Source organism: Vicugna pacos, chromosome 12 (assembly GCF_048564905.1).
Source record: "Vicugna pacos chromosome 12, VicPac4, whole genome shotgun sequence".
Classification (NCBI taxonomy): Eukaryota; Metazoa; Chordata; class Mammalia; order Artiodactyla; family Camelidae; genus Vicugna; species Vicugna pacos.
The window spans coordinates 46,733,927-46,746,807 of record NC_132998.1 but is presented as its reverse complement, the minus strand read 5'-3'; the positions used below and the strand labels follow the sequence as shown (position 1 = coordinate 46,746,807).

General features: G+C 40.3%; 1 protein-coding gene and 1 long non-coding RNA gene across 6 annotated transcripts in view; one reads left to right on the top strand and one right to left on the bottom strand.

Moving 5' to 3' along the window:
• SYT1 (synaptotagmin 1) overlaps positions 1–12,881 on the top strand; it is an 898,755-nt gene that overhangs the window by 809,810 nt on the left and 76,064 nt on the right. For all 5 annotated transcript variants that reach the window (XM_072973351.1, XM_072973353.1, XM_072973352.1 and 2 more), the window contains one exon: positions 11,110–11,227. In XM_072973351.1, coding sequence (XP_072829452.1) covers positions 11,110–11,227 — 118 coding nt within the window. The remainder of the gene's footprint in view (positions 1–11,109; positions 11,228–12,881) is intronic.
• Positions 1–12,881, bottom strand: part of LOC140700242 (uncharacterized) — a 332,718-nt gene that overhangs the window by 281,659 nt on the left and 38,178 nt on the right. The gene's annotated exons all lie outside the window — the stretch shown is intronic.

The window sequence follows — 12,881 nt, the reverse complement described above, 5'->3', positions numbered from 1 at the left end:
TGGTTGTTTTCTCTTTGCCTCTTTTGTGGTTTGGTCCTGTCTAGCTTTTCCACTAATGACCTTTATTCATTGTCCTTGGCGTGTCTACTCTCCTGGGAAGCTTGATTCCCAAAACCCTACTTCCATATTCTCTTTGGTTTTAGTAAGAAATCCAAATGATATCTTAACTCTCCAGAAACTTTATTTTCAGTTATGTGCCTGACAGTTCTATTTTTTTTTAACATCATAGTGCATATAATATTGCTTTTCATATTTTCCCCCAGATTCCAAATTTCTTACTATAGCAGAAAAACAAAGAATTGTCACGTTTCACTATCCTAGCCCTTTCCTACAGCAAGACTCAACCTGTCATGACCTGGAACTGATACTGGCTTTTAGACATATGACAGACACTTGGTCAGGTAAACCTGATGAAAACACAAGCCTTGTTTAATGGAAGAGGGATACAGGGGACAGACACCTGGGGTATATTACAAGCACTGTGCTGAGTTTGGAAAGGTGTCCAAGAAACACAAGTAGGGGAGAAGAGCCCACCTCTGACGAGAATGGCTGAGAGATGACAGCTGAGAAGAGGAGTCCAGTAGTAAAGCAAAGGGACGGAGGTTATACCAGGCAAAGCAGCAGGATGTTCAGAGGTTTGAAAACACAGCAGAACATGGTACAGTCAAGAACAGGCAATGGTTCTTGTTCTGTTTCCTGCAACCCAAAATGAATTTGCTGTCATGTAGTGTCATTTCTAAGTGTGCCTCTCCTTTGATATTTCTTTACGTAATAGTTTTATCATTTTCCTTCTTAGGTCCATGGCCTTTATCCTCTAATCTGATGTCATCTTCATAGGTCACCCTTTGAATTTGCAAAATTCCTAAGAGTCTGTCAAAAGAGCAGTTGTCTCTCACCTGGTTCCTCCCGTTTCTGCTGTCTTAATTCTTCTTGCTCATAGAGATTCTGAGAGCCAGGAACATTCACAAAGTTGGTCTTTCTTTCCCCTGTACACATTCACCCTCACGTGTCGGACTCCATGTGTTTCCTTTCCAGCAATCCATTCCCCAACTCTCGTGGTATCCTTCCCCTACTGATGGTATCAAGAACCCTCAAGCCAATCCCTTCAGGAAGGGTAACTTCCCTCTGTATTGTAAAGTGCTTGTACTTTATTGCAAAATTTCATTCTGCCTCTAGACTCTGCTTTTGTATTACATAGTCCTACAGTAATCAATGCTTTCTCTATACCTGGGATTTTAGACCCCCAAGTCATTTTAAATTATATGCTTCCCCCCTGCCCAGTTTTACTGAGATATAATGGACTATCCATTTTTCCTGTGATCTAACCCCTTCTCTTGCCTCTGACTCTCCTGTACTTTTTTTCTGGCAATTTAGATCCCTTAGAAAGTCTGTTATATTTTTGTCTTTTTTTTTTTTTTTTGGCGGGGTTGGGGGGTACTTTCCTTGTATTGGCTTCTCTGGGGACTCATTATTCCTCACTTTTTCTTTATTCTTCCACGGACTTCACACACAGGCTTCTCTCCTTGGGTAAGGGTTTTCCTTCCTCTGTAAGAGCCATCTTCTCCCAGCATTTTTATCTTAGCTCTTCCTCTTTCTGACTAGGTTATCTGAATTACTGCTGCACCTTCAAATCCATTTTCAAAGAACTATAAACAGCATGTAACCTTGAAAATAATTTCCTCCATTCAATCAATAATTTCCTCCATCTCCCCTAAAAGTACCCAACTGCAACCTTTTTTAGGGGCTACCAACCCCAACACACTTACCCTTCCTTTCTTGCTGAACCCCTCATGCCGCCTTGCCCTTGTTTAGGACTTGTCTCCGGGCACTTTCCGCTCAGAGGATTTGTTGACACACCTGTCAAGGACACCGCCGGCTGTTCCTACAACAGCCAGGATGCCTCTCTGTTCTGGATTAATAGCAAGTGGGAGGTGGAGTGTTTGTGTACCTCTCGATGGCTTTCTGTTTCTCCCTGTTCTGTTTCCCTATCTTAATGCCAACTCTCTTTGCTGCTGTTAATGGAACTTCAGCATACTATATAGCATGTTTTTCAGTGAAACTGCCGTGTGACCTGTATCTTCCGTTTCCATCCTGAAGAGAACTAACAGTCTTTAGCCTTAGCTTGCTTGGGGACATCACCCCTGTGCCTCGCACTTTTCCTTCTGATACAGTGTACAAAATACATCCATTCTCCCTGTCATCTGAGATTCATATCAAACTGTTTCTGTGGATTTGAATTACTGCAGGTATGTCTCCTGCGTTCTTCCCAGTTGAACTAGTAATGAGGGTCCCACCACTGAGCCCCTTGCCAGGCAACAGCTCTCATCCCTTTTGAAGGGAACCCACACAACCAAAAAAAGACCCTCAAAATCCTCCTACTGCTTTTTCTGCCGTCCATTAGTTGTTTGATTTTCCTTATCGTCTCTCTTCCCCCTCCCCACCCTCTTGCTAAGGGAAGATAAAACAGAAAAACTAATTTTTCCCCTTTATTCTCCTTCTCAAATATCTTTTCTCTCCTCTATTCCTTTCTCTATTACTTCCCACTGCCGTGCCTCTCCGACCTCAATTTAATTATCAGTTACTTTCTCCTGTCTTCTCTCTTTTTTCAAGTCTCCCATTTTCTGGGGACAGACCGCATGTCAAGCTGAAGCGTGAAGTAGAAAAGCTGGGACTGGCCCCTCGGATTTCTCTAACCTTGCTCTTTTTCAACAAATAGCTCTTCTCCCCTTGCCAGCTTCTGTGTAACTAGCCTAGTGTATACCCTGCTCTTTTTAATGCCTTCTTTTTGGTTCTCTTCTCATGATTTTTGAGCTCCGCTTGGCTCACAGGTGGTTCTCCTATTAACCTTCACAGAAGGAAAAAGCAAGTACGTGTCATCTAGTTTAATGGTGCAGAAAGAACTTGCTTGGAGCGCCCCCTGGAGGTGGCTTGTGGCAGAACTTCGGTCTGCAGAGCGTTCACCCAGCCGGCTCTGAGAAGGAAAAGGGAAACCTTCCTGGGGCAGTGGTGTCCCCTGCTTGTGTGGTATTGCCGCTCCTTGTGGATTTCTTCTTGGTCACCATCCCAGAACTGAAAAGGGGAAAGTGTTCTTTGGATAAAAGAAGCATCTTGGCTTCTGTGTTCTGTTAAGACCCTGTGACCCCAGGATATCATTTTAAGTTAGTTAGAATGCACCGGTGAACATAGCTGTGGAGTGACAGAAGGTCACGAAGTCTTAGCGGTTTTCGAGTATGATTAGTGAACATTTAATGCTGCTCTGCTGGGAAGACTAGATATACATCATTCAAGGGCTTCTCTCAGTCACTAGAGATGACACTTCTCCGAGTTCAAAGTGCCAAGCAACGCCTTCCAGGCACTATCTGGCATTGTTTTCCATGAATACTCCAGCACCACTCATGCCTTCTGGCGCAACATTTCTATACAATGGCTTCCTCTGTAACTGCATAGGTCAAATTTGCATTTGTATGCACAAAGAGGTTGCCCCTATTTCAAAATTAACTTAGTATTCACACTTCTGTTTTAAAGAAGACAATACTGGTTCTCATAGTCCAAATGACTATTTGAAAGAGCCCTCAAAGTCACAGGAGGACATGAAAATAGAATATTTAAAATTGGATCTGAGAATATGAAAAGGAATATATATATACACACATATATGAATCACTACGCTCTAACCAGAAATTAGCACAACGCTCATTGTAAATTGACTATATTCCAATAAATGAATGAATGAATGAAAATTGGGTCTGACCCAGAAAATCAAGGACACGTAGTTAACAGAGAGGGAATGTTAAAGGGACAAAGCAGCTTGGTAAAGGTTTCTCTTTAGATACCTTCCACAGGCTGTTCTCCATTATTTTCCCTTCCTCTTCACATGTCCTCGTACAATTGGTCATTTACCTGGATTCCTACTTAGGCCCTCTAATTAAAGCCGCGTCCCAAGCTACGGGGGCGTCTTCACCATCTCCGGAGATCTGCCCATCTCACTTACGTACATCTTCCATAACCCAGGGAACAGTCAACTTAAGTTTAATCCCATGATGAACTGCCATGTCATCCACTAGGGGGCAAAACAGCATTTCATAATATTTTCAAGTACTCAGAAAAATCAAAAGTTTTAGGGAAAGGTAACGAATGGTAGAATTTTGGGCCTACAGCACTCTACGACGTGAAGAATCTTTTGACAAGGACATTTCTAGGACTCACTTTCCAGGCTGTATTCTGCCCACGTTCACCTCCCCATCCACTCAAAATTCACATATGAAACTAACCACAAATTTCTCTACTTTCTCTATTATGGTCCTTTCTAATACTTATTTCTAAAATGGCACTTACCACTTTATGGTAAACTTCTCTCTGTATGCCTGTTCTCCCCAACACAGTAAGTTTCCTATGTGCAAGAACAAATTTTAATCCTCCTTTCTTCCTAGTACCTCGAAACATGACTGACATATTGAAAAAACCAAGTGTTTGGTAAACTGAATTAATGAAGTACAAACATTGCTCATTTTCTATGAAAAGTGTAAGGGATCACTAATCACACTTTTGAAAATATTGTTTAGAATGCATGAATTTGTATTAATTATGTCAGTCTAGGCTACAGTAAGAAATTGACCCAAATATGTAATGGTTCAGCAAAAGACATTTATTTCTTGCTCAATCAATAGCACACGGCGGTTCCATATTGGCAGGTAGGCCTCTTTTACTGAACCATTTGAGGATCCTGGCTCATTGAAACTCTGCTATCTTCAGCATCCAGGTTCCAAGGTCACTGTCACAGTCATAGGAGAGAACAAAGTTCATAGGTAGTCGTCGTGGAGGTTTAAGTCCACACCACTTCTGTTCACATTCCACTTGCCAGAATCCAATCACAAGACCTCATCCAGCTGCAAAGAGGGCTGAGAAATGTAGTCTAGCTGTGTGTCTACGAAGAATAGGATGGATTTTGACAAATAGCTGGTATTCTCTGCTAGAGCTGAACATCCCATAAACATATATGCATTCTGTGCCAATGAATATATACTAATCATGTACAATGTGCCAGGCACCACACATAGTTAAAAGGATACTGTATAAAGATGGCCAAGTTCATGTAAGTGAGATACAATCCCATAACCAGACAAATCAACACAGGATTACTGTACATAATTACTGTGCATGATTCCAATACCTGATAACTGCAGTCAGTATTTCAAGAGAAGAATATAAGAAACTACTAAAGAATTTTGGAGAAAGGCTTTACTTGGAGAGTCAGGTAAGGCTTCTCTAAATAAACAAAATTTTAGATCAGGTCTGAATGGTGAGTAAAAAGTAGGTAAGTTGAAGGGAGAGTAACAAGAGGACAGAATGTGTCAGGCAAAAGGAACAATTTACAAGAAAACACAGTGCAATTAACATGACTTATTCAATGATATAAAGAAGCCTGATGGGGTTGGAACACAGAGGGGGAAAGTGGATGGAGAGGAGACTGAGGAGTAAGCAGGAACCATACCTTGAAGGATATTATAACTGATGCTAAAGCTGTGGGTCTTTATCCCTGGAGAGACAGTAGACCTACTTGAGGATTTTAAGCAGACTTGTTATTTAAAAGGTGACCCTGCCCATCATATTCCAGCAGTCAGTTTAAGGAGAACAACTGAGACTAACCCAGATGACAGACTGTCAGAGTAGAGGGTAAATATTCTGATATTGGGATATTAGAGATTTACTGGGAAGGGGTGAAAACAAGTGAACCTACCTAAGAGATGACTAATAGATAAACTCAGAACTCTAAAGTCAACAGTCAATGGTAATGCCCAGTTTTCTGTCTTGAACAACTATTTGGAGGCTGTTACCAATACTGAAATAGAGTGAGCCAAGTTTGTGAGAAAGATCATAAAATTCAGTTTTTGGCATTTGAGACTAAGATCTGGATGAAATATTCTAATGTGGAAATGACAAGTAGGCAGCGGATTTATGGGTCTAGAGTCCAGATAAAAGATCTAAACTGAAGAAACAATCTTGGGAATCCCTTCTAGGTGGTAACTAAAGCCACAGACTGGGATAACACCAGCTTAAGAAAAGAAATGGGCTTGGACTAAACCTTGAGAAAGGAGACGAGGAATCAGCAGCCAGAAAGGCAGATAAATCAAGGAAGCATCATACTACAGAATCAAAGGAAGAAAGGGGAAGTCAACAAATTCTGCTGAGAGTCTGGGTTCATGAAAGCTGGAAAACATCTGTGGCTTACTCAGATGGAGGTTGTTTGAAACCTTAACAGGAGCCATTTCAATAAAACAGAGAAAGCAGTGGACCATGAATAAATAGGGACAGTGATTACAGTCTGTTCCAAAAGAGGTTTGGCTGTGAAAAGGAGCACATGGGTGTGGCTCTTTCTAGAGAAGAGTGTGGTAGAAACAGGATTTTTGTTTTAATAGGAAGCACTCATGTAGTTCATTTTATGTTCCAGGGACTCTTCGAACTACTTTACTTGGCCTTCTATTTCACTGTTTATTTTGTTCATTGACTTCACATGCTCTATTGTATCTCGGATTTTAGAACAGTGCATGGCACACAGGAGATGCCCAATAAGTATGTTTCATGAACAAACAAGTGAAATGCCCGTGCCTCAGTCCGGTGATGTTTCCGTCACTCTGTCCGGCACTCTGCTGTTACTTTCAATAAGCATTTTGACTTCCTGCTTTCATCATTCTTAGATCACTTCAGAATATCCACTTTTCTGTTGCTACTATTTCTAGTAGGACTTCAAGTGTATCTCTTAAAATAAAAGTTAAAGATTACTGTGAAAAATCTTGAAGATAATAAATCATAAATAGAAATCTGTCTTTAACTGAATTAACATGAGTTTTATGCTTATAGAAGAGTAACGAGTTTAAGCAGTGAGGACTTTGCACACGTGTCCCTGTGCCTAGAACATTCTTGCCCTGTTCTCCACAGAGTTCGCACTGACTCCACCTGTGGAATCGTCCCATCTCAGCTCAGGTACTTCAAGGACACTTCATGTCACCAGCCACACTAGCTCTGGCTGACAGGGGGAGCTGGAAGACGCACCCTAAAGCTACATTCGTATGGCAGGCACATTCGTTTTACAAAGGATGTTTTTTTGGGGTGGCTGGAAAAACTGACCCTGATTATTGGGGATAAACATCTCCAAGTCAAGTCTTCCTTCCTCAGTTCTATCACTAGACCCTGGAAAGGTTTAACCTTCTCTGCTTCCACAGCATCTGTGCCTCATATAGGGTGCAGTTAACACATTATACTGTTATTCTGTTTGAATTCGTCCCTCCATGACACTCTGAACTTCAGGTCACCTTATTCATCAAGGTGTCTATGAAACCTAGACTAGAACCTGGAAGAGTCTATCGTGAAACTCAACCATTGTTCAATAAGAAATAAATGAATAATTGAACGAACACCAAGTTAATAGATTGTATAGCACCCTCACAAAAAATCAGTATTAAAAGCAGTAACGCGATCTCCTTCGCCTGAACAATTTACTGTACATTTGTACACGCGGCCGGATTCAGTCTTTTTAGCCTGGGTACGTCCACAGCAACACCTCACACTGTGACCATCTGGACCATCAGATGTAAATACCGACTTGGCAGACACTTCAGGGGTAGGAGAGTAGTTATGGGAATAAAATGAATTTGAAAGATACCACCACACAAAGGATATATTTAAGGCCACCCGTTCTGCTATTAAAATTTAAAGCCTGTCATTGTCCTTTCTTACAAATGAATAACATTTTTGCATTTTTGCATATGGAGAATACGCAAATAGTCTAGATTTTCATTTTGAGAGATTATTGGACTGCCATTTGTCTGTTAGCTCTGAAAAGATTCCCAACCTCAGAGAAAAACCTATTCAGAGAACCTCTTGCTAATTTAACACAGAGAAAAATCTTACGATTAACATAAATAGAATATGTCCTTTTAAAATGTCATAGCCTTTAGCCAATTCAGGTACCTTTTTAAAAACTCATTCCAAAGAACTGCATTTCCAACAAGCATGTGAACTTAGCCCCATTTGCGAAGGTCATTAAAGCAAACACCTCTTTTTACACGTGAAATAATGGATGGTGCTATTAAAGTCATCAAGTAAATATTCATTTTAAATCAAGCTTTTCATTTATCCATTGGAGATGACCTCCGTTCCAATAGCTATAATGCTTTTCAGAAAGGAAAGGTATTACTGTAGTTGTCTGTTAAGTCATTAATTTGTGTCTACTCTATTCAGCGGCTGCTTGAAAAAAAATCAGAATTATCAAACTGCTCAGAACAAAGGTGCTTTCTGATTGTCAGCTCCACATTCTAAAAGAGCAGGTTAATTTCTCTGAATCTCACAGCTGGAACTTTCTAACACTAACTGGCAGTTTCCACCCAGTGATCAAGGCTATTGACTGAAATACATGATACATACAGCTGAAATTCCTAATAGTAATAAGGCCCCGTCACGAGCTAATCGCAGCAGCAAAAGCACTCGTCTGTCAGCTGCAACCCTATAGGATCCTGGAATTATCTTATAAAAACAACACGTCCAGAAATGTTTTCGTTTCCAGTTTTAGGAAAGGAGCTACGTCTACAGCACTAGACACAAAGAAGGAGCTCCAAATATATTCATTAGTTGACTCGCTGATTAAACTGAGACACACTTTTGATAGAACACTGGTGTCTGTGCTGTGTACAAAGCAAAAGGTGAGTGAGGTTCTCACTTCAATGCAATCTGCCAGCAGTGATTTATAAGCCCTTGTTATGCACCTTATTAAGAAGTGTAAGGTACAACCCCTGTTCTGGAGTTTAGAGTGACAGGAACTCACCTATATGAAAGAAACAGAAAAAACATCCCTAAGCACCATACTCCTGGCTATAAGGCAATCAGCAGCAAAAATCCACGTGGGCTGGCATCGTAAGGAGGTACTTTATCATTAAAGGTTTGGAGCTTGGACTAGGGCTGAATGGTTAGGGGTAATTTGATTAGGCAGAAGGGACTAAAGTCACTCTAGATAAATTTCCTGACTAAGCAAAACTCTAGTGGATGGGAGCGAATATAGGTAAGATAAACGAGAGGTAGTCATTGCTCTGGTGACTGCCAGTAATAAGCTCCCCAGAGAGGCGATTGTGGCGAACAGACAGAATCCTGCAAAAAAGAACCCTCCTAATGAGCCATTTGTGAACAGCAATTTCATTCATTTCCATTTCTCTTGTCTCCTAAAGTTCAGATGAATTTGTCTGTACTTTGTATTAATTTCTGTGCTACTGACACCCATTCTGTATTTTCAGAGACTGTGAAAAGTAATTTTTTCCACTAGATTCTCCTGATGTGTAAATTAATTCCTAGGGGCGAGTAGGCACTTCAGGTGAATTTAGCACATTAGGAGTAACTCTCTATTATCTACACTAATGGAAGGGAGGTACGACCTGGGTAATTCAAAATGGGAGAATCATCTAAAATCTCCATGTATTTACTTTCTGAAAATGTGTGGAAAGTAATAATTCAGGGAAGGACCTTGTCTTCAAGGAGTTCATAGTCATGTGGGGAATTGCCATGTGCAATCAGACAAAAAAAGTCCTTAGTAACCTAAGAGACAATGGGTAAGATGCTGTAAGAACTCAAGCCAATGAAAGAACCGAGGCTATACACACATGCTGTAATGTTCGGGGGTTTTGTTTATTTAATGAAGGTATTAGGGATGGAACCCAGGACTCCATGCATGCGCTCTGCCGCTGAGCTATAACCACCCTTCTATGTGGTAATGTTTTCAATTAAAGTATTACTTTGATTAAGCAGCAAGAGGTACCAGTTCTCACACACACATTCAATATATTACTTCTCACCTATAGATAAATCATGTCATAGGTAGATACCCTTCCCTTTTCCAAAGATGGATTTAATGACTACCCCCACAGGAATCTCCGCAGTGGAGACTCCGGCTAAGTTAGCCAATTTAACACAACATCAAGTTACAGATAAGGCCCAAAACAGTCCTATTAAGAGTTTAACAGGAGAGGACCTGAGGATATGGCTTCTGCATATAGACTTCTAACATCGGAATGTGGTATGGAGGTCTGACACAACCATTACCTTCTCTGGAATCACTGTTTGGGGGTGAGGGGAAGATACTAAAAAATCAACCCTGATCTGCCATCTATACCCTTCATCCCCTATGCCAGAGAGCAATGGAGAGCCTCCGGCATCCGAGAATACAACTCCACACCCTCTTGCTTATAAATATGAATGCAGAAATTTTGCACGTGTTCGATACCATGGTTTTTAGTCATCCTCAAGAGTAAGACACTTAAGGTGGGAGAACACATAGGTCTCTTTTCTGAGGAAGGTACAAGTTCTCTATATAGCATCATCATTTTAAACACTTATCAGTTGTTCAGAAATATTCGGGCATAGGATTGGTGGATGTTCTTGGAACTAAAATATGGCACCAATTAAATCATGTGAGTGTTTGAGAAACTTTGTATTACTATGTATTTGGGTTTTAACCTACCACTTAGATTTTTTTTTTTACACATTTTAGGATAAAGAAAAACGCAGTTAGACCTCACTTGAGATGAGTACAACTAAAAGTGAAAAAACTTACTTTGTTGTATTTCTGCTATTAGCAATTTAGAATTTCTCATCAATAAATAGAATTTAAGTAGAACACAAATGCAAGTCTTCTATTCAAAAATCTAAATACCAAGTATTAGACATAATCCTATTTTGAAATGTTAAAAAAAAATTAAGTAGGTTGATTCTAACCAAAGAATGTTAGGCACTTTTCAAAGCTATTTAATCAAGTTACGAATTTTTGCGAAGAGTTTGGCAGTACTATTCAGAATGCAGTCTCTAAAACTGTCATCTTGGTCTCATCTCCTGAACCATTGAATTATGGATATGTTTTGATGAATGTTGAAGTATAAATGAGCTATTTAAAAACTGAAATGGGTTCCAACCACTCCTGATACCTTAGTGAACGCACAACTATTGGTTAATGCCAAGAGTTTTCAAAATCTAATTGTCATAGTCCTCCTCCCTGAGTTTACAATGTATATGTACAAACTACAGTCACTTTTGTTTGGAAAATGACTTACACTTTCTTATTGGTTTTCATAGCAAGAGAAACTGGGCGATATCTGCTTCTCCCTTCGCTATGTACCTACTGCTGGCAAGTTGACTGTTGTCATTCTGGAGGCAAAGAACCTGAAGAAGATGGATGTGGGCGGCTTATCTGGTAAGTCTGTGATGCTCATTGTGTGTGTGGTGTTTTTAAATGCTGTTTAATCCTTGACACCGAAGGTGTAGCACACATGCCGCGACTCCCCGCTCCTTAACTGATCACAGTTCTCTTTCCTACGGAGCCTGGAAGCAGTCTCAGAATTCATCCCACCACAGAGCCCCGGGAAGCCAGCCTCAGTTTATTGCAATTGGCATAGAAGATGTAACCTATTTGCCTCGTTCATAGCCAAAGTATCAATTGTCAGTCCTACACCACTGAAAGCTGAAGGTTTTTGCTTCTCTTTTGAAAGGCAATGCTTATGACCACTTGTAATTTTGTCGTGGGTTGTTTTTTGGTTTTGCTTTTTTCGGTCAAAATTTATGATATGAAAGATAGTTTTTATCTGAGATTTATTAGGTAAATACTTATAAAGAATTACATATTAGGGAAATGTATCAAATATAGCCTAATACAGTTTTTAACAACAGTGTTTCATTAAACATTCAGCATTTCAAATATATGTGAACAGTAACATCTGGTGGAGAGGGAATCCTCACGGTAATGCTTTTTTTTTTTTTTTTTTTTACAGCTTATATTGGGGATGGGGGAGACTTTGGGATTTAAAGTTCTATAGAACCCAATTTTAGTGTTTTTTAAAAAAAAAAAAAAGCGAAGCATACTCTTGCTCAAAAGCAGTCAGTACAAGAACTCGTCATCTCCATAGCCGAGCCCAGTTTTGATTTTCTTCATTGTGTGATCAAATCAATTCTGTTTTTGCTTTTCTAACAAATCACTCAAGTGTGAGAAACATTCTTGCTATGTCACAGGGTCACCCTAAATAGTGTCTAGCTGTCACTGTGGTGGTGGAGTTAGAACCAACATTACTGGGTATTCAGTGATCTCTCTAATAAAAATGTTGCAGATTTCCAAAGCCACTCTAATGCATCAGGCCAATTTTATATTCTGAAGCCTAACAGCCGAAAAACACTACAGCTACGTTTCCACTTCCTGAACCACTAATTTGCCATCCAGATTCTCCCGGTGCCCAAGTTTATTGCTGTTGATAAGTCAGTCGCCTGGGAACCTGCACCACCTCTTTCATGTCACTAAGACCCCACTTTAAAATGTGCTGCTTTCACTGCCTAGTAGCTGAACAGAGCAAGTTTAAAACAATGGTCAGTTTCTTTCACAGACCTAGAGTATTTATCGTGCCTAAGGTGCAGAATATATGCATATACATACGCACATGTCTATACACATACAGCTTTCCTGGCACTGTCCATGGAAAAGGCCTAGAAACAAAGACCGACCCAGTAGCAGCGAGCGTCCGGAGAGCCAGATATGGTTTGAAAATACAGTTTCTCACTAAGAGAATCTGGGCCTTACTGGAGAAATGGAAGATTCCAGGTATGGCCCAGGAACTATACAAAACAAGCCCAGAAATCTCATCTTACCAGAAAGCAAGGCAACTATGGAAGACTAGCGGTCATGTCACAAGACTTAGGAGCCTCCGTGAAGAGGCTTCCGCTGGCGAAAGATGTGATATTTTGAACATCAATGATGGTAATATATACCAAGCACTTAAACCTAGAACAACAGAGTATTTAACGTGCAGAGAAATTTTTAGGCACAAGAGCAGTTCACGCCCAGATTTCTATTTAGTATCCCG